At 43.2% G+C, this 26,167-nt stretch overlaps 1 protein-coding gene across 4 annotated transcripts; it reads left to right on the forward strand.

Annotated features, from left to right (window-relative positions):
* The first annotated feature begins 7,521 nt into the window (after window positions 1-7,521).
* On the forward strand, window positions 7,522-25,360 carry LOC112546725 (carbohydrate sulfotransferase 9-like). 4 transcript variants are annotated; one of them, XM_075927142.1, is made up of 4 exons: window positions 7,522-7,975; window positions 14,313-14,434; window positions 22,323-22,474; window positions 23,475-25,360. In XM_075927142.1, the coding sequence occupies exons 3-4, from the start codon at window positions 22,378-22,380 to the stop codon at window positions 24,332-24,334; spliced, it is 957 nt and encodes a 318-aa protein (XP_075783257.1). In that variant the 5' UTR covers window positions 7,522-7,975; window positions 14,313-14,434; window positions 22,323-22,377; the 3' UTR covers window positions 24,335-25,360. The 4 variants fall into 4 exon arrangements, with proteins under 4 accessions (XP_075783257.1, XP_075783258.1, XP_025043331.1 ...); XM_075927143.1 differs by having other exon boundaries at window positions 14,317-14,434; XM_025187546.2 differs by lacking the exon at window positions 14,313-14,434 and having other exon boundaries at window positions 7,523-7,975.
* Window positions 25,361-26,167: the final 807 nt, after the last annotated feature.

Below are 26,167 nucleotides of genomic sequence, written 5' to 3' on the forward strand. Positions count from 1 at the left end.
ACCGTGACATTACTGTCGATCCTACCGCTCCTGCTCGCCTTTGCACTATACAGTGTGATCAAGGTCACCCAGGTCTCAAACTCCTTCACGGTATTCTCGTCACTATAGGAGTGCAAGTACCTATTCCCCAAGGCACTCCCCTCACGCATATCACCATCACAGCTGCCATTACACCTTCTATCATCGTGAACGTCCACTCTCGCATAGCGCAGTTTACTCCATGTCCAGATCACCAAAATGCAGACAATCCCAGTCTCTGCAGCACCTGGTCCAGGACATCCCACCTCTTTGGCAAGCTCCTCCAACACCCACAGGTGATGCACCCTCAAACTCTAGTCAACAGCAGAGGGATGATAATCTGCCCTCTGACCGCGAGCAGAAGCACATAGACTCCCCCATGGCTCATTCATCTTCCTCTCCAGATAATGTGGTATTTCAGGATGATTCTTCCCCCACAGATGACTACAAGCAGTTCCAGGAACTTTTCAAAAGAGTAGCCCAGTCCCAGGAACTGCAGACCATGGATATGCCACAAACAACGCCGCCTGCTAAAAAAACTTCAGCTGTCCCAAAAATCCAAGTTGGCACTCCCCTTTGACAAGGCCATCCTGGAGAACACCAACGACATCTGGCAAACTTCAGCCTTTACATTGCCAATGAACAAGCGGGCTGATAAATATTTTGTCATCAAAGGATACGGAATTTCTGTTTATGCCCCCCCCAGCCCAATTCCATAGTCATGGATGCAGCCCAACAGAGAACAAAGATGGCACAGAGTAGAAACATGACCACTGATAAGGATGTGAAGCGCTTGGACTTATCGGGCATAAAAATTTATTCCTGTGCCACGGCAACCCTCAGGATGGCTAATCATGTGGCGCTCCTCGCCAGTCATGATTTTGACAATTATACCAAGCTTGTCGCTCTCCTCGAATACTTACCTGAGGCTAAGAGGCAAATCTTGAAGGCTGTAGTACAGGAAGGCTACACAGCAGTCCGCACAACACTACAAATTGCCCTTGATATTGCTGACATGGCTGCTCGGACCACAGCAACATTAGTGGTCATGTGCCGTGCCTTCTGGCTCCACCTGGCATCTTTCCCAAAGGACCTTCAATCAAAAGGCAAGTCCTCCACTTTTGATTGGTCAGCTGCTTTTCACCCAGAATACCGATCAAGTCTTCCACTCCGGCAAAGACTCACACCACACTGAGAACGCTTGGAATGTACACACCACCGTACGGATGCAAGAGATTTGGGCCCTACAACAAAGAGACCATTCTCGTACGCTGTGCCTCGCTTCAGGCCATACAATCAGCCTAGACAGAGGCAATGACCATAGAAATGCCGTCCACAGCCCAGCAAAGCATCCAACCAGCAGCACGCTCGGCAGCGGGTTTGACATGTCGATTGAGGGACTGCGTGCCATCCCCTTACAGAGGCTCCGCACATCATGGCCAGTTTATTTCATCACCAGTTGAGACCATATCACCTGTGCTGGTTCACTATAACCATGGATCGTAGGGTCCGAGAGATCTTCACATCAGGCTTCACCGTCCCTTTGTCTACTCGGCCCCTGCCCAGCCCTCCTTCCCCGTCCCTCTTCAGGGACCCCTCTCACGAACCTCTTCTGCACCAAGAGACCTTGCACCTACTTACCATTGGGGCAGTGGAGAGGGTGCCGGATCAATTCAGAGGGAAAGGCTTCTACTCCCGATACTTCCTCACTCAAAAGAAGTCTGGGGGATGGAGGCCTATCCTGGACCTGTGCAGACTCAACTGCCACCTTCAAAAACACAAATTCAAAATGGTCTCGTTAGCCTCTATCATTCCAGCTCTGAACAAAGGGGATTGGTTCATGTCCCTCGATTTGCAGGATGTGTATTTTCATATAACGGTACATTTGGCCCACAGGAGGTTCCTCCGTTTCACACTGGGCGCGGAGCACTATCAGTATGGGGTATTACTGTTCAGGCTCTCAACAGCACCAAGAGTATTTTCCAAAACCCTAGCAGTCATTGCTGCCCAGATCCGGCGTCTTGGTGTCATGATCTTTCCCTATTTGGACGACTGTCTGTTAAAGGCCCCCACCTTGGACAAAGCTATGGCAGATGTCAACATAACCAGGGCAACTTTCGAAGCCCTAAGGCTCATTATCAACTTGTCAAATTCTTCCCTGATGCCTTCGCTATCCCTACAGCTACTCACCTGGTGCAGTAACATCTGTTCTTCAAGATGTGTGTCCCCGTGGGTACTCCATGATCCGCCCTCCTCCCTGCTTCGAAACTGCTATCTTTGTCTTTCAGATGACTCCGGCTAGGAAGAACTGGCGGGGCCAGACAGTGCTCTGCAAGAGGGCGTGAATGGCGTGAGGCAGCATCTGCGCATGTGCAGTCTGGCGAGGCTACTACTAGAGAAAACTCTCCGAGCTGTGGCACCAGGACGAGCCCGACACCTTCAGTGGGGCACCCACGGGGGGACACCTCTCGAACAGACGTTACTGCACCAGGTGAGTAACTCTTTCTTCATAATGGGTGTAAAACCTGGCAGGCTACCGGGGAAAGGGAAACCAAGGTTGAGAAAGGCGTCCACAAGAAGCAGTCGTGCTGGTAGAAATTTTGCATGGGTAACTACCATCTCTTTTTCTAGGCAGTGGTTCTCAAATTTATTTAATTGCACCTAACTTCTTTGTCTGTTGTAGTTTAGCTACCCCAGTCACGGTCTGCTACTACATAAGTACTTATGCAGATATATGCAGCAGCAATGCTTCACTTGAATCCGTTTTATCTTTGTTTTTCACTTGAGGTTTTTTTTTCCTGTTGCATGAATGAGCCAATGAGCCATCGTAATGGGAGCAAAAGCAAAATTGCAATTGTGGCCCATGCTTACAATTACATGTGCACATCGTGTCACAGCAAACTGATTAATGTCCAGATGGCATATCTTTGTAAAATGCTATGCAAGCTTAACAAGTTGATAAGAATACACAGGCCATCTGAGGATCTGATATGTCGGAGGGAACCAGCCATTCTAGATATTCATTACTAAGGTTAAGATTTTGTCATGGTTATTTTTAGTTAAAAGTTAGGGACAGGTGGCAGGAAATAAACAAAAATTCATGGAGCCTGTTATCTGTCCATGGTTTTAGTAAATATAATGGCCACAGGAGGAAGGCTGAAGTCCAAGGGCTGCTGCCTGGCTGATAGCTTCAGACTACATTGCATCAGCAGGAGCTGAAGCTGAAAAAGTCATGAAGGCCCATTAAAATCAGAGTCCATGACCTCTGTGACTAAACTGTCTCCTTTTTCACTGCTGTGGGTCAAATGTGAAGAGTAAATTTGTCCCCCCCACACACTCCCAAGGTCTCATGCCACAGAAGATTTTCTGTGTCCCCCCCAGAGGGAGCCAGTTTCCTCAGTTTGAGAACCTCTGCTCTAGAGGGAGCAGATACCAATAAACTTCAGGAGGTAGCCAAGTTAGTCTGTACAGGATAAACTTAAAAAACAACAAATAGTCTGGTGGGAAACAAGAAGCAGAGGAGGGTATGTAAATATCAAAGGGGAAACCAAACAGGCAAAACTGGTAACCTATAAGCACCTAAAAATTGGATAGTTAAAAGAAGCTCATAAAGATCATAGGATAGCAATTAGAGAGGCAGAGCATGTCTATACAAGCGAATTCATTACTGGAGCCAACAACATAAGCTACCAAATCAGAGGCTCATTTAACTGCACATCCAGTAATTTGATCTCTGCCATCAAATGCCAGCAATGCCCCACTGCTATACATATTGGACAAACTGGACAGTCCCTACAGGAAAGAATGAATGGACACAAATCAGATATCTGTAAAGGGAACCTGTTGGAACATTTAATCTGCCTGGTCACACTTTAAAAGATCTCCAAGTGGCTGTCTTGTTACAGACCAATTTTACAAGCCAAATACACAGAGAAGGGTTGGAATGACAATTCATCCACAAATTTAATTCTCACAGCTATGGTCTCAATCAAGTGCCTACAGCTCTTTGTCTCTGTAGATTCTTGTGTTAGTACCCTTCCTATCTAATTGCTATCATATGATCCTTATCTGCTTCTTTTAAGTATCCAATTTTTAGGTGCTTATAGGTTACCCGTTTTGCCTGTTTGGTTTTCCCTTTGATATTTACATACCCTCTGCTTCTTGTTTCCCACCCCCTTCCATTTTTTCCTCCCCCCTTCCCTTCTCTCCTATTTATTTTGGGTCAAAACCCTGGCCATCTGAAGAAGTGGGCTGTGCCCAGGAAAGTTCGTGATATCATCTACATGTTTTGTTAGTCTTTAAAGTGCTACCAGACTATGGCCCGCAGCCATTTTGTGCTGGAAGCCTTGGGGAACCAGGTAAGCATGGGGGCTGGGGTTGCGGGGCTGAGGAGTCAGAGGGGGTCTTGAGGGGACAGGGTGGCCGGCTCTGAGTGTTTGTAGGTTTGCCACGTGCCCAGCATTTTCGGCTTCTGACTGGGGGAAAAATTCAGAAAATAACGGATGTTTTAGGTGTCCAGTATCCTCTGAATTTTTTTACCAGACAGGAGGCGAAAATACCGGACAGTCTGGGTGAATACCAGACACCTGGCAACCCTACTGCCACCCCTCATTTAATTGCAAGGTTAGCAATATTTGGGCATGTCTACATTACAGAGAAGATCGAAACTGCCACTGTCAAACTGAGAGGGGAGCTCCTGTCAATGCCGGTAGTCCTGCTTCCATGAGGAATAAGTGAAGTTGAAGGGAGAGTGCTCTCCCTTCAACTTCCTGCAGTGTGGACAGCGTCAAAAGTCCAGTTAAGGTACTTTGACTTCAGCTATGCAATTGAAGTAGCTGAAGTTGCGTATCTTAATTTGACCTTATCCTGTAGTGTAGACCTACTCTTTGTGTTTTCTTAAAATACCTTTTCCCAGAGTCAGTAAATTCAGGAAAATCTTTGCTTTCATTCAGTAAGTTTCTAACCCTCCTGGTTGAAGGAAAACAAGTTTCAAAATGTAGTTTTAATCCTGTAGGATTCACAAAGCAATTCAAAAGACCAAGTAAATTGAAAGAATCCAAAATTATTTTAAAAATCTCATGCTGGGAAGCGTGACTCGTGGTTTTGTTTACTTGGGGCTGGCAATACTGGCTTTATATTGCCTACTTCCCTTGTCCCCTGCCTCCAGTTCTTTTTCCTTCAACACTTGCCTGTGCCTGTCTATGCGTCCTTCCCCCCACCCTTCACAATTTTAATCATATGCATGGGATAGAAGAGAAGGATCACATGGGGGAGGAGGGCAAGAAACAACCCCCAATTGAAAAGATTGCAAGACATCTGAGGAGTGCTTAAAGTGCTCCACTTCCCATAATATTTGGGGTAAGAATATGCAACTCATGTACTGCTGAAATGTTCTTTCTTTACTTCCTTCTAGAACCTTGCAGTCATTTTACCTTCAGAAGTAGAATGGCAAAGGTTGGTATTGAGAAATATTTTTATTGTTAGGAGTAGCATGTTATATTTCCACCATTTTAAATATAAGTTAAAACCTCCTGAGAAGAAAAGTCTGCCTGCCAAGTTTGCTAACTCTTTGCCACTTGATTACGTATTCAAATTAGACTCAGTTCGGCAATGACTGAAAGCTGTTAGCATCAGAGATATATTTGGTGGACCATGTAACAAATGAATGCCTATAGTTATTTAACATAACAGAAAGAAAGATCTGTTAATTTCCTATAGTCGGGTGTTTGCATTTCAAAATTCTCCACTACACGCTTTTACTGGCATTTGCTGCAGTGAGGTCAGATTACCAACATGAAAAAGCAGATCTGAAGAAACCATTCTAGGGGTGAATGGTGGAGAGAATCTTAAAAACATTTTTTTTTTTTTAAAAAGCAAATTTTATCAGTGAAAATATTCCATCCAATTAACAGATTATTTTTTCAGAAGATTTAATTTAATATAGGTATGTCTACACTGCAAAGTTAATTCCAAATAACAGCTGTTATTTTGAATTAACTTTAATAGAGTCTATACATGCAAACTGCTATTTCAAAATGAATTCAAAATAGCAGAGCGCTTAATTTGAATTTGGTAAACCTTATTCTACGAGAAGTAATACCAAATTAAAAATAGCTATTTCGAATTAAGTGCTATGTAGACACTTAATTCGAAATAGGGGGCCTCCCAGCCCTTCTCAGGGAGCCCTGGTGGCCACTCTGGCCACAACCAGGAAAACTTACTCTCCTCTCCCCCTGCCCTGGAGCCATTAAAGGGGTCGACTCTGGCCACAGTGCCTGTGCCAGCTCCAAGCCTGCCAGCCCAGAGTCAGCAGTGGCCACCGGGACCCAGTGGCCCCAAAACATGAGCCAGCAAGCCACTGGCATCCAGCCCTCCACCGCTTTCAGGAGCAGTCTGCCAGCTCCCAGGAGCCTGAAAGGGGCTGGAGAAGGCAGGTGCCTTCCTGGTCCAGGGTAGAGATCATGGACCTTATTCAGTGTTTCTCCTCAAATGAACTTGAGCAAGCAGGGAGGCTTCTGAGGTAAAACATGACTGTCCACACACCGCACTCATAAGGTTGTGTTCTTACCCTTGTGAGCAGCGGACAGAGCTCTTGATTAGTCACAACAAAGTGATGTTCACTAGAGATTTCCTAGACTGGCTGGTTTCAGTTTACAGACACGCTTCTGCACTCTGCCTCATACTGTAGTTTTTCACCCTGGCCTTCCATGATGCCTCATTACAGAAGATAGAGAGGTTTGCCCCTCTGGTTCCCTGAAAGCATCAGCTCCACCTCCTTCCCCTCTCCCCCTGCAGAGGGAGGGTGTCAGGGGAAGCTGCTGCAAAGCAACCTCGGTCTGCAGCAGGCTCAGTCTTGCCACGGACAGAGGCTGCTCCATGGGATGCTGGCACAGCCTCTTTCTGTGGTGAGCTTGGGCCCCTCGTAGACTGGCTGCTGCTGCCCTGCCTGGCTGCCTTTATATCAGAGGCAGCAGGATGGGGCAGCAGGCGGGAGCTGGTCTGCAGGGGGAGCCGATTTTTAAACTGGCTCCCTTTGTGGACCAACTCCACCTGCCATGCCACGTTGCTGCCTCTGATACAAAGGCAGCAAGGGGCTTCCCGGGAGTGGAGCTGGGACTGCCCTGACTTCCGGCCCTGCTCCCAGGGACTATCAAACAGTCGTGTAACCATTAACATTTAGTGAGGTTACACGACTATTTCATTACATGCTATCTAACATCCCTACCCCCTTTGCTGTTTCTTTCCTTCTAACCAAAAGTGTGTTGGGGGGAAGGCACGGCTGCTCCCTAAGAGCTAAACTCTGAGGTCTGCTATAGAGTAGAATCATCTGTAGGTAGTTTTTGTCCTTGATCTGCTAGTTAAACTCTTCAAAATGTTAACTTCAGCTCTGTGAAGGCTGAAAGAAAAGACAATTCTGAAAGGTTATTACACAGCAGTCCTGTATCTTCCTTTTTTTCTGCCCAGCATCTCTCTCATGTCCTACAGAAGATTGGCTGGTGAATCAATTCTATCGAAAAGACACTGAGTCCCATCTGCCTGCTTTACAGCCTCTCTGGTTTGGCATTCGTTTGCTGTCTCAAGTTGTCAGCTAGCTTTTGGTGGAGCTGAATTATAAATTCATCTGCTGTCAGGTGCCTCAATGTGGGCTGTGCCAAGTGCAGGATAGGTTTTTTCCTTACAATGAATCACAGCAGGGAGGCTCCTGAAATAAGAAAACATGATCCATAATTCTGATGCAGAGAAGGGGTTCTTACTTTTGCATCCAGGAGATGGAGCTGCTGAATATTTACATTAAAATGATGTTCACCACGGATCCCCTGGAAATGCTGCCCTCAGCGTACAGGGAGAAACTCCTGCCCATCGAGAGCTGCATTATGTAGCGGTTGCAGATGGCAGTTAAAGCCAAGTTCAGCAAAACCAACACTTACTGAAAAGGTGACTTTCCAGGAGTCAAAAGGTAAGGTGGAATTGGTGGCAATAAATGCTAGGACATTTAGAAAAAATAAGTCCTACTTCATAGTCCCCCTCATGGGGATTCTCTATAGTAGGAGACCACACACAGTCATATACTGTAGCCTGGATAATGTTGTGATCGCTGGTATTTATGATTACACAAAGTTAATATAGATAATTAAAACTTCTCATTCAAGACTGTGAAATGGAGAGGTGTATGTAATGGGAGAAGTAAGTGGAGACAGTGCTTCAGGTGGTCTGAAAAAAGGTGGGTTGATCATAATCTGGGAGCAACAGCTTTGGTAAAACAATGCTTGGAAGTGCACAACTCAGTTATCCAGTATGAGGAGTATTATTTGTATTAATTTTATGTGTTCTCTTTAGCTGGGTCTGCAACCCTTTGTGGTTCTTCTCTACCTCTACTTTAAGCACTGGATAGGGGATAAGAGAATGTCAGAAAGGATCACATGCGGAAGTAGGTCTGGCCCATGAAAGCTCATCCATCACCTATTAAACCATCTTGTTAGTCTTTAAAGTGTTGCATAGTTTTTCCTTTTGTTTTAATAAGTAAGTAGGTGTACTGTGGCAGTATTTCACTCTCTCAAGCATTGTTCATTGCTTCAGGGAGAATAGTAGACTATGTGGGTTTCGGGTTTGAGCCAGTATCAAAATTCCCACTATTATTTTTGGTAGAAAAATAACTAGGAAAAAAGTGTGCATTATGCACACAGAATGAAGCGTATGATAAACTATAAAGGGTTATTACTGACACACACTGGCATAAAAAAGGTTTAAACATTTACAATATTAGCTAGGAATGGGGCTATTGCACAAACTATGATAACATGCAGAATGTGCTGCCCGCATTGGACAAATAATATATCAACCTTTTATTATTTAAACAGCATGTAATAAAACAGAAAAGAGACATGAGCCCTTCTGAACAGCAGGTGTGCACAGACAGAGTAGCTTTGCATAGGCCAAACATCCAGGTAGGGGTAAAGGCAAATACTCACCCTTCTCCATTTCCAGCCCATAAAAAGGAGGTGCACTTTTCCCGAGCATGTTCTTTCCCTCATGCAATGGTTTATTTTCTGTGTAACTGTTAAGGGGGGGAGGGATGATGTCTCCCTCTGAGGCTGGATGATAGGAGAGCACAGTGGGCTTCTGTGTAACTTTTCATGGCGCTTACCAGTTTGTGAAAGGGCTCCTCCCTATGCTGCTGTGTGGCACAGTATGTTTCTTTTAGTTTGTACCTTTTAAAAGCTATAGCCTGGGCGCACTCTCTCTTCAGAAATACACTGTTCGTAAACAGCCTTTGAGGCATTCACATGTAATAATAAAGTGGTGTGTTTGTGGGATGAATTTATTTTTCTTTGGGATTATGACTGATCATTCTTTTTGCTCCTATAATTTGATGGTGTGAGATCATGAAGCAGCAAATTAAAATCTCACAGGATGGTGCAGGTGTTTAACAAGGGCTGTTCTCTGCCTTTGGCTTAACTCTGGGCCAGACTCTAGGGGGTTATTGCTAATTTTCTATGTAGTATCATAAATGTATCTGGCATTTTACAAAACATGGTATAAATTAATGTCACTGCCCAGAAGAGCTCGCACTGACACCAGACAAGACAAAACGTGCGGGGGAGGGGACCGTGAAGGAGTTGGAAGTGCAGAGGCAGATGACATGATCAGCGTAAGGAAGCTCTATAGAAGAAGTAGGGTATTAAGTAGAACACCTGAGAAGTAATGGTAGGAAGGAGGCTGATCCAAAAATAAGGGGTAGCATTGGAGACAGTGCAAACCCACAGAGAAGAGGTGAGAAGGCATTAGAGAGGGAAATTTGGGGTCAAATGCAGTGCAATAAAAAGATACTAGAGGACTCTGAGGCTATGTCTATACTGGCGGCTTCTTCTGCAAGAACATCTTGAGCAAGGGTTCTTGTGCAAGAAGTCTTGCACAAGAAAACGTCCACACTGCCTTGTGCGAGCTGTGCTTTTGTGCAAGAGCATCTATGACAGTGTGGACGCTCTCTTGCTCAAGAAAGTGCTGATGGTCGTTTTAGCCATAGGGCTTTCTTGTGTAAGAAATCCACACTGCCCTCTTGTGCAAGAGCTCCTGCGCAAGAGGGCTTACACCTGTTAAAAAAGAGCGTAGCTCTTTTGCAAGAAGCCCTCTTCCCATGCCGTACTGTAAATCTTCTTGAGCAAGAGTGGGTGGGCAGTGTGGACGCTTTCCAGACGAACGGCCATTCTTGCGCAATAACCCGCCAGTGTAGACATAGCCTGAGGGGTGCTGTGATAGGAGCAGAAGAGGATTTTAGCAGCGGCCTGAATCAATGTAACAAACCCTTCACCTGTAGGAGATTTTCCTTTTGTTGATCTGATTGCCACAAATGTAAGTAATATTTAGAGTCAGGCACTTTGATATAATGGAGGTAAAGGTTGGGAAATGTTGTGTTTCTGATGCACAGATGTTTCAGAGCATCCACTTTGAGTCTCCAGATAATTTTGATTTTGATTATTTTTCTTTGTGTGTGGGTTTTGTTTTTTTTAAATTTTTTTATTATATACAATTGTCCTGAGGGACAAAGCTGTGTGTGTCTGAAACACTGTAGGAGCCTTCATCATGAATCCTCTAGCAGGCAGGCAGGTATCTTACCTATAAAGGTGAGGTGCACTGAACAGAATCATAACTTCATACACATCTGGAAATTGTCAGAGTACAGCAGTGCTCTAACTACATCCCTCCCACTCCCTCTATTTTAGTGGGCAATTAGAGGAGGAGGTAAAGCTGCAGTATATTTGGTGTTAGGCCAGCCTGTTTGTGGGAATGCTCAGCTAAACAGGTATAGCAGCTTTGAAAACTCTTAGCATTGCTTTATCCAGAACCAGGATCTCATCCATGGTCTGATCCAGTATGAAAACTCCAGTAAATACCTCTCTCCTAGAGACGTGACAAAGGAGCTCAATCTAGATGATAGGAGGACAAGGCACTTGACAGGCTACAAAAGGTTGTTATAGTTCCATATTCCTGCATGGAAAAGGGTTAAATATTGATCATATTTCCCAGAATCTTGGACTCAGTAAAGGGCATTGCAATTGGCAGATGGGGCTGCCCAGAGGGAACTTAGGGAAACACCTACTTTGTGAAGGTTATGAAAAGAAGACAGAAATGAGCCCTCCATTCACAAAGTCTGCCAGATGCTCCTCCTGAAAGGCAGATGTGTATGGGCAAAGACCCTTTGTCTGGGCCAGTCATCCAGGAAGGGTAAAGGCAAATGTTCCTTTTCCAAGTGCACACTATGTAGTACATAGATATGCCCCATTCCTCTGGTGTGTTCTTCCCTTCTCTGAATTCTTTACTTTCTGTCGAATACCGTTTAGGGGAGTGTGACCTCACCATATGAGGTTGTCTGATAGGAGAAGTGAGTGGGCTTAGTAACTCACCATGGGCTTATGGTTCTTACTGGCCTGTGAGAGGACTCTCCACCTTGCTCTGCTGCACTGCCATTGTCCTTTAGATTATACTTTTAAATATACCATAGACTAGAGTTTTACCCTCTCTCTAAAGAAATACTGTGTCTCAGAGGTGGTGCATGAGAGGGGAAGCAGCATGTGGGACCATGCACATACCTCCCCACACCCCCAGTTTCCAGCCAGGTTTGTATTTTTATTTTTACTTCATTTTTGTGTGGGGCCGGGTAGTTCAAAATTGTGCCCTCCCACTATCAAAAGTTACATATTACCTCCACCTGGTATTGTTAACAATGAATATAAATTAGAAGGTAGGAATTGCAGAAAATTGATAAGAAAGGCAAAAAGGATACAAGGAGAAATTTATGGCCACGGTAGTTAAGGACAATAAAAGGAGACTTTTAAATATATAAGGATTAAAAGGAATCCTAAAAATGGGCCATTATTACATGGAAAAGCTGGCATTGCTAATTAATAATGAAGAAAAAACAAAATGATCAATATATCTTTTAGTTCTGTAATTGGAACAAGACAGGTAAGTTATTCACATTGGATAATGAAGATTCACGATGAAAAAGTTCCATTCCAATTATATATTATAAGGACAATGTTAACAGTAATTCCTTAAGTTTTAGGTATTTATTTGATCAACAGTCCAAATAATTTGCCTCCAGTAATTGAGAGCTGTCTGAGGAGCTCTCAGGATCATCAATGTTCATTTTCAGTCAGTGTTGGGGCATTCCACAAAGTTTCAGAGGACTGAAAGAGAACTAATGTTGTATATGAATATTTAAAATTGGTAAATGCTATTTAATATTTTTGCTGTGACCTGCAAGAATGCAGAATCATGACTGATGAAGTTGGCAGATGACACTAAAATTGAGGGAATAGAAAATATCATTATTTTATGAGGTGCTGCCACTGGTATTGAGTGATTAGGATTGGTTTGAAAAAGCTAGGTGTTAAGAGAACAGTGTGGCTGTGTCTACACTGGCACGTTCTCACGCAAAAACTCTTCTGCAGAAGAGTTCTTTTGCAAAAATTCTTCCAGAAGAGAGCGTCTACACTGGCATGTACTTTTCCACAACAGATGTGCTTTTGCGCAAAAGCATTCATGCCAGTGTAGACGCTGTCTTGTGCAAGAAAGTTCTGATGGCCATTTTAACCATAGGGCTTTCTTGCACAAGAAATTCATGTTGCCTGTCTATACTGGCCTCTTGCGCAAGAACAGTTGCGCAAAAGGGCTTATTCCTGAGCGGGAGCATCAGAGTTCTGGTGCAAGAAGCCCTGATTTCATACATTAGAACGGCAGTGTACTTGCGCAAGAACACGCGGCCAGTGTAGACAGGCAGCAAGTTTTTGTGCAAGAGCGGCCGCTTTTGCGCAAGATTGTGCCAGTGTAGACACAGCCGTGTTTTAGTATGCCAAATGGAAAGTCACACATCTAAGGCCTCAGAAGCAGCAAATCTGGAAAGCCTTTGGGAGTCATGAGAGATGATGATTGTGGCTGTGCTGTCCCCATGAATATTTGTCCAGTTCTGGAAATATTATAAGCCTCAGAATAATGATGCTTTCCACATGCCCAGTAGAGCCTCGTTAGAGATTTCAGTTAAATTCTCCAGAGAACATGCTCTGTTCCCAGGCTGTAAGGACTGAGCAGGACTTTCCTTGAAATTGCTTCTCCCAGCTGCTGGGGGTGAGGGGTGCTATGGTGCCAGAATTGAGAGTAGGGAGACCATTAATTCAATGTTTACAATATACCCCTGTAGGTATCCAGTGAGCCTACCTGCTTCAAACCTAAAGGGGGGAAGGAATGGTGGGCTAAGGGAGAAGACCAGGAAAGGGGGGGCGGGAGGATGAAGAATTGGCTCCTGTGGGAATTAGGAGCTGGAAATGGAGATGGGCAGGAGCAGAGGGGCCTATTAGGAGAAGATGGGAATGTTATTTTTATGCAATAAGCATGATGGATTTTCTTCAGTGTATACAATTGCCATTTTGCACCATCATTAAAACAACTGATGTGGCTTTTGATGCCTCCAAATGGAAAGATATAAAATCTCCCTATGCGTTCTGCTGATGCCTTTACCACCAGAAGATATTCCCCTTGCATTATTATACTGAGAAACACTGGGACAAAATAGAAGCAAGAAAGGAATTACTCTGATCCTCAAAATACTGACGTCAGTTTGCTGCGACCACTGCTTGTTACACTGATTATATAACTCTCGTTGTTACCTTGTGCTCCCTTCCATCAGTCTGTGTATCCACCTGTCTTCTCTTGCCTTCCATTTGCATTACAATGCAGCTCTTCCGGGCAGAGACCATTTATTGGGTTAGATGCATATTCCCTACTGAGGCTGTTAGGCACTGCTATGATACATCAATAATTAACAATTATGGACGGTAGGTCACATTTGTTAAAAGCTGACAGATTTTAAACTATAAGAACAAAGCAGGCTTATATGATGCGTAATGCTGACAAGTGGAATCGAATCTGGGACTTGTAGAGTTTAGTGCACGCGCCATAGCTGTAAAACAGACTCATTATTCTCTCGCGGTAAGCTGTCTCAGTGCCACTAAGTAAGACAGTACACCACACCCAGAATGTGTGTTGGTTACACACGGGGAAAAAAGTTTTCCATTACTCACCTAGAGGAAGTACTCACCTAGAGGAAGAGGAGAAAATGTAGTGGAGGAAATGGTTAAAAGAGAGATCAAAGATTGCAGCCAGTCTTTATTTAATTTTCTTGTCAAGTGACTTATACTGCCGAATGGAGTCCCACACACATCTGCTATGGAAAAGTATCATGGTATATAAACTATATGACATGCACATCGTTCAAGGATACATCTTTCTTTTTTAAGCCAGATTCTTAAGTAAACAAACCCAAATGTGAGCCATTGGTGCGCAAAACTGCATTGTATTCTACACAGAGACAGCCAGTGTCCAGGCAGGAAGACTTGCTGATTCCAACTGTACAACATAGGTATGTTAAATTTACTCAGTCTTTATTGCTCTTGAATATATACAATTAATGGGGTTTTTTTTGGCCTTCTGCAGGTTTTCTAAATAATGGAATAGTTTATTTGCTGTCCCTTATATTTTAAGGATCATGTGCTCTATTTTTAGATTTTGTGGTAGGACAATGTGAGTTTCATAAAATCTAGGTTCCCACAGACCCAGGCATAATTTTGTAGATAATACTTGTTTGTTGATATTGACAAGAAGCCATAGCTGCATTTAAAAGAGAAGCCCAAGATTGTAATGTTATAGCTGGAAATCCTCTGAACAATTTGTATCCCCTCAAAATATAATCCATGGATATAAATGCAAAAAATAGATATAGGAAAAATGTGACTTACACATTTTTAAAACATAATTATTAAATTCAATTGGTAACAGTTATATGGCAAAACGAAATACTTCACTAAAATCTACAGACTATTTCAAACTCTCTGGAGTGGATACCGCACTCTATTTAACTACGAAATTTTGGTTTTCTGCATAATTTATAAATTGGCTCTTGATCTTATTAACGTATCCATTTGTTCCTTATCCACGATTAAATTCTCCACATGAAGCATAGCTGGAAGGAATAAAAGAGAGCCTCCCATGGGCAAGGCATTCCTATCCTTTCAGAACCATACATCTAATTTTTAGCAACTGTAAACTGTTACGACTCCATTTTTACATTAATGTAGGGATTCCTCTAATACCTGAAAATGCAGATGAAATGCAAAACAGATGGTTTCAAATTTTTTTTCCACCAACATTTTCATTGTTAAAGCTATTTCCAGAACATACTAACCCTTTTATATTCTTAAATCATGTGATTTTCCTGATAGCCCAATTTAGAGAGCAGACCTACTGGCTCTCCCTTGTTGTGTGCATACATGAGGTTTGAGTGAGCTCTCTTGATAGCTAGTGACTAACAGATTTTTCAGTGTGTGCCTAAGCTCTTTAGGGTCCTTAAGCAATCCTAATCATAATCACTTAAAATTTCCAACTAATTTCAGCATTTGCTGTTAAAGGATAGACTGTTACAAAATATTGAAGTTTTAAAGTCGCTCTCCTTTGCAACAGCTTCATAGTTGAATGGGTATTTCAAAAACTCATTGCAAACAAGAATAAATGATTTTGCATGTGACTATGGACAAATGTGTGTGCATATACACTTGGCCCTGGATAGTTCCTTTTTTTCCCCCTCCCAACTCATTGTTGGAAAGCCAGGGACAGCAATAATGGTGAAAGAGACCACCCTTGTCTGTTACTCTGTATATGTACAATTCATTGGTCATCACTGAGTGCAAGGCCAAATTAAGCTCTTCATAGGACCTAGGCACTCTCATAATGTAAGGGCCTCATAATTGTAGGCCCTTAAATTAGAGACTATAGAAATGCTACCTACACACGCAATATCACCCACTTACATTTTTGCTCTTGAAAGTGGCGCACCATGTGAGAAATTCATGGTCCTTCATTCTAAAATAACAGCCATTTTGTTCAAAAGCTTCAGGGAGTAGCTGAGTGCTACCAAGCCATTTTGTTGTATACTACAATTATACTTATGATTCACCTGATAGTTGATTGGCTGATAAGAAGAAAAGTAGGGTGCTGCTGCTGCTACTACAACTGTAAAATCCACAGAGCGATGCGTTGTGCTGCAGAGCTGATAATTAGGCAACATTGTGTCTCAAGATTGTTTGTCTTTTATGAAATAACAGTACAAACACAAAACAGTAAAAATAAGTAATAAAGCAAAATAGGGAGGGAAGTAAAACATCAGGTGGTTGGTGATAGGTATTTTAAATGAATGTTTAGGATCATTATGCAAGTACAACAGAGATCTGTAAACACAGATAAAAGTTATTCTTGTTTGAAATTTTCATTTGTGTGTGTCACCAACTCAGAGTAGAAACTCCAGAGCAGCACTTTAACACATGGCTTCAGAATTTGTAGACAGATCCATTTTGTAAAGAGCTTGCAAAGACAGTCTTCATCCTACAACAAACCTAGCATCACACCTAGACCTAGTACACCCATTAACTCATAAGACCCAGAACTCCACCATATAGACAAGATCTGGCCTTAATGCCCCTCTCCAAACAAATTCTAAAATTTAATAGAAATCCCTTGTCTGGAATCCAAGTCTACTTGAAAGGTCAAACAAACAGGTTCCATGGCAAAGTTCTTCCAGTTTTAACAATTATCATGTATTAATTAGTAACACAGGTATTAAAAAAATTAGTCTTCAGATATCTATAACACACCAAAAAATTTGTTAAAAGAATCCTTTTCTTTCCATATCCATTAATATCTATGTAAACTTTCTTTGAAATATAATCATGCAAATGTTATGAGCTAGGCCTATCCATATGATCCTTATCTTAAAAAACAACCTAACTGCTTTAAAATAGAAAACCATCAATCCAGGTGAAGTCAGATCTTGCATTAAGATCTGCTAACGCAAAAACTCTCCTCCATCTTTGTCTGCTCTGGATCTGTCTCCCTCCAAACAAACTAATTTTTAGATCAAGCTAATATCTCCAGGCAGAAATCCATTTGCAAAAGATCTCACACCATCTGACTACTATGAGACCATACCACACAAACGACTGAAAAAGCAATTTTTTGAGGAAGTTTGTATAGATAATACTATCTTGGATTTGAGTGCCAGGGACAAATTTCACACACAGTGCTTATATCCTATCTTGGATAAACTTATTTTTGAGATGGTCAGATAATGAGCAGCATATGCCACATTTAATGAAAGGTTCAGTTTTCTTGTGGTTAGATCAATGTCCAGTGCTAAAGTTGCCTCTAGAGCAAGGGCATTAGTAGATATCTAACCGTCAGTTCTCGAACAAGCATTTACAGATGAAGTTCTGTTGTTGTCACATCTGTATACTGAGAAGAAATTTGTGGCAGCAATGATCAGTGCACAAACAGCACACAAGCTGGTGACAAGTTTGCCAAATGTCACATTCTGAAAGAAATGCTCTCACCATCTTGGGAAGAAACTGTGTAGGGGAGCGCTCTTTTTCAAAGATTAAAACGTATAAAGAACTGTCTTCAGTCTACCATGGGACAGAAATGAGTATCTTCCCATGCACTTCTTTCAATCGTGAGTAAGCTTTTGAGAAAAATGACATTTGATGATATAACCTGTGATTTTGCAACAAAGAGTTGCAAAGTAAATATGTAATTGTATGTTACATCTGATTCTTGTTTGTTGACTAAAGATTAAATACATTGCGTTTAATTGATCTTCAACATTTGCACATATATTCTAATGAAAAAATAGCAAATAATTAAGTGTGATTTAGCAGTTACCTTTTCTTATTTTTTAGTCAATTATGAATTTTTTTAGGCCCTAAATTTTTCATAGGCCCAAGGCACTGTGTCTAATAGATAATCTGGCCCTGACTGAGTGTGCTGAATTGAAATGGAATGGGATGTATCCTTTCTTAAAATAGTGAACGAAATGTCAGTTTTAGGAGGAAAAAAAATTGGTGTGTCTTAATGACTAAAACTGAATAGGATTTTTTCTAGAAAGTCAGAAAAATGTCATTAATTTGAGAGGGATCTGTAAGACAGTCTTTGTTAGGTGACTCTACAAAAAGTGACTCTGCATTGTACGTACGATTTGCTTCAGTTGAAATGCCAATAAATTTGCCTGCTTTATTCTCCAATGCATAATGTCATTGCATGAATCTATTATTATAAAAACTACTACAGTATTTTACATTAACGAACGAAAATACTGCAGTTTTATTAGTGATGCAGTCATAGTTTGGTCTGCAAATGTTGCACTTATTTTTATAAATAGTGCTTTTCATGAGGGAATATGCAGATTTGGTGAATGTTGGTTACTTTCCTCTAGTGTCCTCATAATAATGTGTTGTCCAAGGGCTTTATGTACATATTCTTTTTATAGTGCTGAATAGATTTACTACTTATGGTGAGTCCAAGACCTGGTGTATGCAACAGTTAGGTGGACATAAGTTGCCTTGCATCGGCCTTCCTGTGCACTTGTGTCTACACTCTCATCAGTTACCTGCCAGTGTAAGAACCCTGCTTTGGTTAATCAGTGACACTGCCTCTGTGAACGGTGGTGTGTCATGATTGACATACTGTGGTCAATGCAGTGTGAATGTGCACACTGTGTGACCTATGCTGACCCTAGCAGTCCTCCAGCAACTGTCCTACAATGCCCAACAGTGACTGTTCCATCACAAATGTGAACTCCACTGCCCAGAGATCATGGAGATTAGAAGCCACCCCCTACTTTGAAACCCCTGTGTATTTTAGAAATACTTTTTTCTGATTGGCCAGCTTGGTGAGCACACCTAGTGGCTCTCCCTTGTAGGGTGCAAAAACAAGGTCTAAATGAGCTCTCTCCTGACAGCTAGTGACAACCTGGAGGAGAAGAATTCAGGAGCAGGCCGTATTTGCAGAAACACACCCACTCTACCTCAGTGTTCAGCTGACGGACCTGTTTTGCCAAAGTGATCAATTCTGGCTGGCTTTGGGATATAATTTACTTTAGATACATGACACAGGATGTGGTCAAGAACTACAAGACATTGCCACATACCTGAGCAGCTCTCTAGGGGGTGAATTTGGCAGAGACAGATTAGTTGGGAGAGAGGCCCAGGAGTCTCAGCAGAAGGAGAGGGAGATGCAAAAGAACATAATGGGGCTTCCCAGGCAGCAAACTAGGAGGGGGGAAGGGAGGTTGTTTGCTTATGGTGAGGTGCTTTTTAATCATTGCTGTGGTGGTTTTCCAGATTAATGCTGGGTTTCCTTTCAATAAAAGTTTCTTTTATATACTACACAAATTCAGTGTTTCTGAATGGGGAAGTGCTGCCAGGTGAGTCAACAGTGCTGGGCCCCTGGACAAGGGGTTTCCAGAAAGGGCAGGGCCTCAGACAGAAGGGGTGGGACTGGAGCAGACAGACCTCAGCACCGTCCATTGTGTGCTTCTACCCACCCTCAGGGCTGCCCAGACCCTGCCATTTGGGGGTCTGCAGCATGCCGTGCAGGGTGCTGGCGATGATTAAAAGGGTGCAGGTCATTTTCCCCCCTGTTGGCAGATATGAATGTTGCCTCCTAGAGATGCCGGGGAGTGGTTAATTTTCCAGGTTACTGCATGGGGGCTCAAGCTGGTGCTGCTCTGTATTGTTCAGAGGAACCCATAGATATGACCCCAGGCCCTGTTGCTGACTCCACCTGGCAGAATGGTTATGTGTGCAACTGCCCAGCCATGCTGGCTCCAAGCTCTAGACATGCTGCTTCCTGGAGTAGACAGGAGAACTGGCGCTCTGGGCTGGTGGGGAGAAGAGGCTGTTCAGGCAGAGTGAGGGGGATCCCTTGTAGAAATGAGGACATCAGCACAGACTGCATGTGGGATGCACACATGGGGGTAGGACAGAAATCAGCAGCAACGCCAGGGGAAAGCCAGGGAGCCATGCCACAAGTCCAGGGAGGCCAGCCATCAATGCTGAGCTGCAGAGCGCTGTTTTTGCAAGGGGCTGCACACCAGGCTTTGCCCAGACCCCACCAGCACCCCACAGAGGATGGATGCCTCTGAGGAGCCTGAGACACGGACCTCTGACATGCAGAGTGAGGAGGCTCAGGAAGAACAGGAAGGGAAACATCAGCAGAGTCCAACTCTGAAACGAGCCAGGATCTTTTTGAGAGCCCATCACAGATGAACCCTGTCCCGCCAATAGAGAGCAGAGGAGCCAAATGCAGGGGCACTTCAGGTAAAGGTGTGTGTAAATTCTGCCTTGTAGTGTGTCAGTGTGAAGATAGCACCTGGCTCATCCCCATGTGAGCAGGCCATGGGCATCTACTTCTTTTTGTTTTATGTGTCGGAGCAGATATAGCGATATAACGAACAGGTAGAGTTATTAGCTGTTCCTTGCAGAACTAAGCAGGTGGGTGGCATTCACAGCAGTTGATTTATGCACATAGTGATGTCCCTTGTATCCTGCTGAGAGAGCTTGATGACGCTTCCATGGAGACACTCAGCAACCTGCCATAGTGGAACCCTTTCCCAGGCCACTCTATGATAAGCACCAGCACCAATGCCCTGTATGTGTACTGGTAGAACTAAGGGCCGAAAAAGTTATTTTATGTACAATCCCTCCTCATTTACTGCCCTCTCCTTGTCTCTGGTGGTGCTGTGCCATGATGTCCAATGGCTGAAGTGTCAACAAGTGTCTGACTGCAAATGAATAAGGGCAGGGAGTTGTGAATCCTATCTTTTGCTGCTGGGTATGACTGCAAAACTGGTAATACAGCTGTCTGGTTTATCTGGAGCTGGTACTATTGAAGCCTTGAGGGATGCTTCCTTCAATTTCCTGGCCTAATGAGGAGAAAGGAGGAGACTAGCGAGAACATGCTCGTTGAGAGCCGGGTAGCCAGTGCTGCATTGGGCTATTCACAGAAGGCCTGGAGCATGGCATGACAGATTGGCCGGGAGTCTGGACAAGGACAGATGGGACTCCTTGGCCTCTCTCCTGGCCAAACAGTAGGAGAGGGAGATGTGACAGGACATAATGGGGCTTCTCAGGCAGCAAACCCAGATGCTGCAGACTCTTGCTGACCAACTGATCCAACAGAGCTCACTTCTCTTTGTGGTCAACGGAGAATTCCATTTCAGCAGCTCCCTACAGCCCTCCACATTCTACATGGCTTTAGGGCCACATCCAACCCCTAACACTCCACACTGGGGACAGTAAAGAAAACCTCTGCTTCACATGCACCAACCACGGCTCTCACAGGGCAGGTATGTCGGGCAGCAATGAACTGACGTGGGTACAGATGTTTTGTACTCTTCTAATTACCGGTTTCTATGGTTTTTGTTTCAAAAGTTTGTTTAATTGCAGGTTATTTTGGGGCTGTGTTTTTCTATGCAGTCAATGTTTATATTTTGGAAATAAATTAACCTTTATCGCTTCATAACGTGTAGTGTAGATACTTGTTTGCAGCAGCACCTTGCAAGAGCAACTACTATTTATAAGCATTATTTCTCCTGGGAACACTTCCCTACTGTGACTGTCTACTCCCAAATAGCTGCTGCATGCGAGTAATGTTAGTGTGGGAGATCAGGGAGACATGTATGGGTGTTGCCACCTGTGACAGGGTGAATAAACCCCCCACTAGCCAAGGGGAGAGTAAATTGGCCTGCTGGGCTGAGAAGGCCCCTCCCCTGTGGCCTTGCTGGGCATGCTCCAACTGTGGGTCCAGTATAAAGGCCAGGGAAACAGCTCAGTTGGGGCTGACCTCCAGAGGGGAAGGAGCTCCTGTCAGAGCACCGGAGCAAATGCCGCTGTTGCCTGAGCCAGAGCTGCAGACCCAGCCGGTGCCGCAGCCACTGTGCCAGTTTCTGCTGCCCTGCCAGCCCTGGCCTGCAGCCGCACCAGCTACCGCTACCACGCCAGATACCAAAAATGCCGTGCCAGCTAGCACCACTACCGCAGACGGGTTTACACGCACAGATGGAGCCTACGCCATCCAGGGGCACAGGGTAGGAAGCAGCCCAGAGCAGGGAACAGGAAGTAACCTTTTCCAGAATGTTTCAGCACTGCATTCACTATACAGGAGGTGTGAGGGGATGTGGACCAGATGTACTTTAGGATGGGTAGGCCTGGGCCATATGGAGGGGAGGTAGGACCTGTAACACCAATTCATGAGGTATTTTTGTCACAGAAAATATATAACACTTATAATATACATTGGTTAGAATAAATAACCACTCTACAGCACATTCCTGCACCTCACTGACTCTCTTATGCTCTCTGTAGCATATGATATTTTTGTAGCAAAATTCCTACAACAATTAACCTTCTCCCATTTTTTTGTAGCTAGGGAAAGGGATTTAATGCACAAAAACCACATCCTGCTCCTTCCTGGGAAAAGATGGTGCATAAGAGGCTCAAGAAGGTGTTCATTCTCCTAATTTTCATTCTTGGAAGTCTTCTTTCTGGCATGTTCTACAGGCATCAAATAAAAATGTGTAAGTAAAGAATATATCAATAGAAGGATTTTGTTGTTCTTGGAACAGAGACCATAATTTTTTTTGAGAGTAGGAAAAACTTGAAGCACTTCCAGGGTGCAATCATAAACACATAAAGTCTCATTGGAATAGCCATGTTAGTCTGTAGCTTCAAAAACAAGGAGTCCTGTGGCACCATAGAAACAAAGAGATTTATTGGGACATAAGATTTCCTGGGTAAAACCCACTTTGTCATATGAATTGGAGTGGAAATTACAGAGGCAGGGGTGTATATATATAAAAGTACAACAAAAGAAAGAAGTTACTTGTCAAGTGTAGGACAAGTGTTAATGAGGTTAATCAGGTCATGGCTGATATAGCTCTTCCACGGCAGCTGATATTCACATCTCCCCATTAGTTGCTGTGAATGAGCCACATCCATCTTGACTTGATTAGCCTCATTAACACTTGTCCTACACTTGACAAGTAACTTCTTTCTTTTGTTGTACTTTTATATATATACCCCTGCCTCTGTAATTTCCACTTCAATTCATCTGATGAACTATGTTTTACTCACAAAGGCTTATCTGTTTGTTTCTATGGTGCCTCGGGACTCCTCATAAATAGATAGTACAAATAATACTGACAAAATATGAGGGCATGCATGACAGGTTCGTAGTTATCCTGGCACATATAAAGAGACCGTCAAAAAAGCAACATTTGCCAATTAAATTCTGCTGTGCATCTTCAGATACTTTCCTAAAAACAATCTTCCTGTCGTTCATTTCCCAGGTTCTCCTTGTCACAAGTCTTCTAATAATCACAGTAGCTTGTGTTGTGCATCTGTAATAGAGTAGACAATTGACAGTGAACTAGAGATTTGTGTTAATCCTAAACAGCAATGTTAGTTCCTCAGGGGGTTAATTTCAGTTCTGTGGTTTTAGGAATGAAAAGAGAATTCTGCTAAATTACTTTACACTGATGGTTTATGTTGCTTTCTTGAACACATCTTCTTTTCCAGATCCGAAGGAGGATTGGCTGATGAGACAAGTCTATCGCAAAGACATATTGAACTCTACGTGCCTGATGAACAACCTCTCATATTCACAAAGCAAACTGCCACATGACGTTGCAAGACAGATCTTTGTGGAGCATAACCACAAGTTCATCTATTGTGAGGTGCCCAAGGTCGGCTGCACCAATTGGAAGAAAATCATCCTTCTCCTCACAATGAACCTGAGCAGAGAGATTAATGAAGTCCATGATGATCTCATCCATAAAACCTCACTGATAAAGAGGCTGAGTTCTTACTCTTCTGACTACCAGGAGAAATTACTGACCAGTTACACCAAAGTGATGTTCACCAGAGATCCCCTGGAACGGTTGATTTCAGCTTACAGAGACAAGCTTCTGCATTCTGAGCCATACTATAGTATCACTGTTGCAAATGAGATCAAGGCCATGTTCAGGAAAAACAAAAATTCAACTGAAAGGGTCACTTTCCAGGAGTTTGTTAATTTTATTCTGACACAAAACCAAGAAAAATTAGACATTCATTGGAGACCAATGTTTCTACTCTGTGATCCTTGCGACATTCATTATGACATCATGGGGAAGTTTGAGACCGTAGTGCAAGATTCTGAACGTGTTCTTAGGAACATTGGTGCCCCAGAGGATATGCATTATCCGAACTTTAAGAAATATAGCTCAGAGAAACGTACGAGTGATGATATCACCTTGGCATATCTCAGAAAGCTGAGCTCAGAGCAAATCCAAAAGATCAAGGAGATGTACAAGATGGATTTTGCCTTGTTCAACTATCCTTATGATTTGCAAATGAACCTTAATGAAACTGATACAGTATGGAGAAAAAGGCCATGAATTTGTATATAAAGATAATTGCAGGTGGTTGATGGTAGCACTCAAGCAGTATAAGTGATTAGTAGCTCATGAATCTATTTGTCATAGGCATTTGTGGTGCTGAATGTACTATGAATCATCATTTATAAAATTATCAGGACCAATATTACAAAACACTAGTGAATATTCTATCAGATATGCTAGGTAAAGTATTGGTAGAAAAGGCATGATTTGCTACATGTGATATGCTGGTTCATATGTATGTGTCATCTTTTTGGTTTACTGTTGTCCCAGACTTGTGCAGTGTATCTGGGTGACACCCATAGACAGATTGGCATCGGTGCTATCCAGCCTCCTTGATGGCTCATCAAGGACAATCAGCTGTACAATGAACCCATTGAGAGAAGCCAGGGGTTATGTCTTTGAGTCAACAGGATATTTCAGGATAAGTTTATGGACATGGGACCCCAAGTGCTTTCTATGTGTTTGGGACAAAGGATGTACAAGCTACATGGCAGAGAATATCCCTAAAAAGAGTACAGGAAGCTTCGGCGCCTCTGCGCTGCCATCGTGGGAGCCGGAATCTGGCCCATAGTCTGCTCCAGAATGAAAATGCCAATAATCTCCCCTCTGCTAGAGAAGTGACCAGGAGGTTGTTAACTTGATTCTGAGAAACCCTAAACCACACAAATATCCCAACAATGATCACCACCAGCAGTAAGAACATTTGGACATTCATTGGGTTGTTTCTGCTCTGTGGGCACCACACCAAGCACTGTGACATCATGAGGAAATGTGAGACCCTGCAGCAAAGTGTTGAGCATGTTCCCAAGGATATTTGAGGCCCAGAAAGTTTGCATTAGTTTAACTTTAAGAGGTATGACTGAGAACAATGAACCAGTGCTATTACTACCATGGAGTTTCTTAGAAATCTGAACTTGCAGCAAATGACCCTATAGACAGGCTGTGTCCAATATTTACCTTTTATGGGATCTTAAACTCACACAGCTGTGTTGCTGTTTTAAAAATTAAAAATGGGAAGCAATATTTAAAATGCCTTAATTTTCTGAGAGTGCTGGGAATATTAAGAAGTGTCCCTTGAACTTATAAACCAAACAATTGTTCAGATATTTAGGCCAGAGTGGGCTCATCTTTTCTCAAAACTCTGAAACTCAATAACTGTAGTGCCGTGAAAATACAAACTGTCCCCTCAATGCACTCAGGTGACATATTTAAAGTTAGTTCATCAAAGTTGCATGAGCTATGTCAGAGTTAGCCAGCATAGCTTGCCAGCTCCAGGAGCTCCTTCCAGTTGCTACTGACCTACAGGAATAAGTTACAGTTTCCTCTTCTTTCCTCAACCCCTGTCCTCTCTGCAGGGAGCAGGGTGTGTAGGGATGCCTCTTGTGGTCAGTAGTCAGAGTGGTGTCCTGACCGGTATCTTGTTCTGTGCAATGGTGATAACTGTTAGGCTGTGTACTTGTGCTTCTCCTGGGAGCTGCAGATAGCCAGCAAGGCAGACTCTGAGACAAACCCTCAAAGATCACAAAATCAGGTGAGGGACAAAGGAACCAGGTCATATTTTGTTGTAAACAAAGTACAGGAATAGCACCTGGTAGACTCTGAGGATACTGAAAATGTGTGCCCATGACAATGGATTCAGCTTAGTTCATGGTGGGGTCAATCAAAACATTGCTATCCATCATGCTAGACCTTATCCTGAATCTGGGTCAGCATGTTCCTGTTATCTGTGGGGTGTGTGGTGGTACCAAGATGTTGCCTAATATGAGGTGATGTTGTTATGCCTCTGGAATGTTCTTAAGGCCTGTGCCTACTACCTCTGAGATATGAATG

The sequence above is a fragment of the Pelodiscus sinensis genome, chromosome 4, assembly GCF_049634645.1.
Source record: "Pelodiscus sinensis isolate JC-2024 chromosome 4, ASM4963464v1, whole genome shotgun sequence".
Lineage (NCBI taxonomy): Eukaryota > Metazoa > Chordata > Testudines > Trionychidae > Pelodiscus > Pelodiscus sinensis.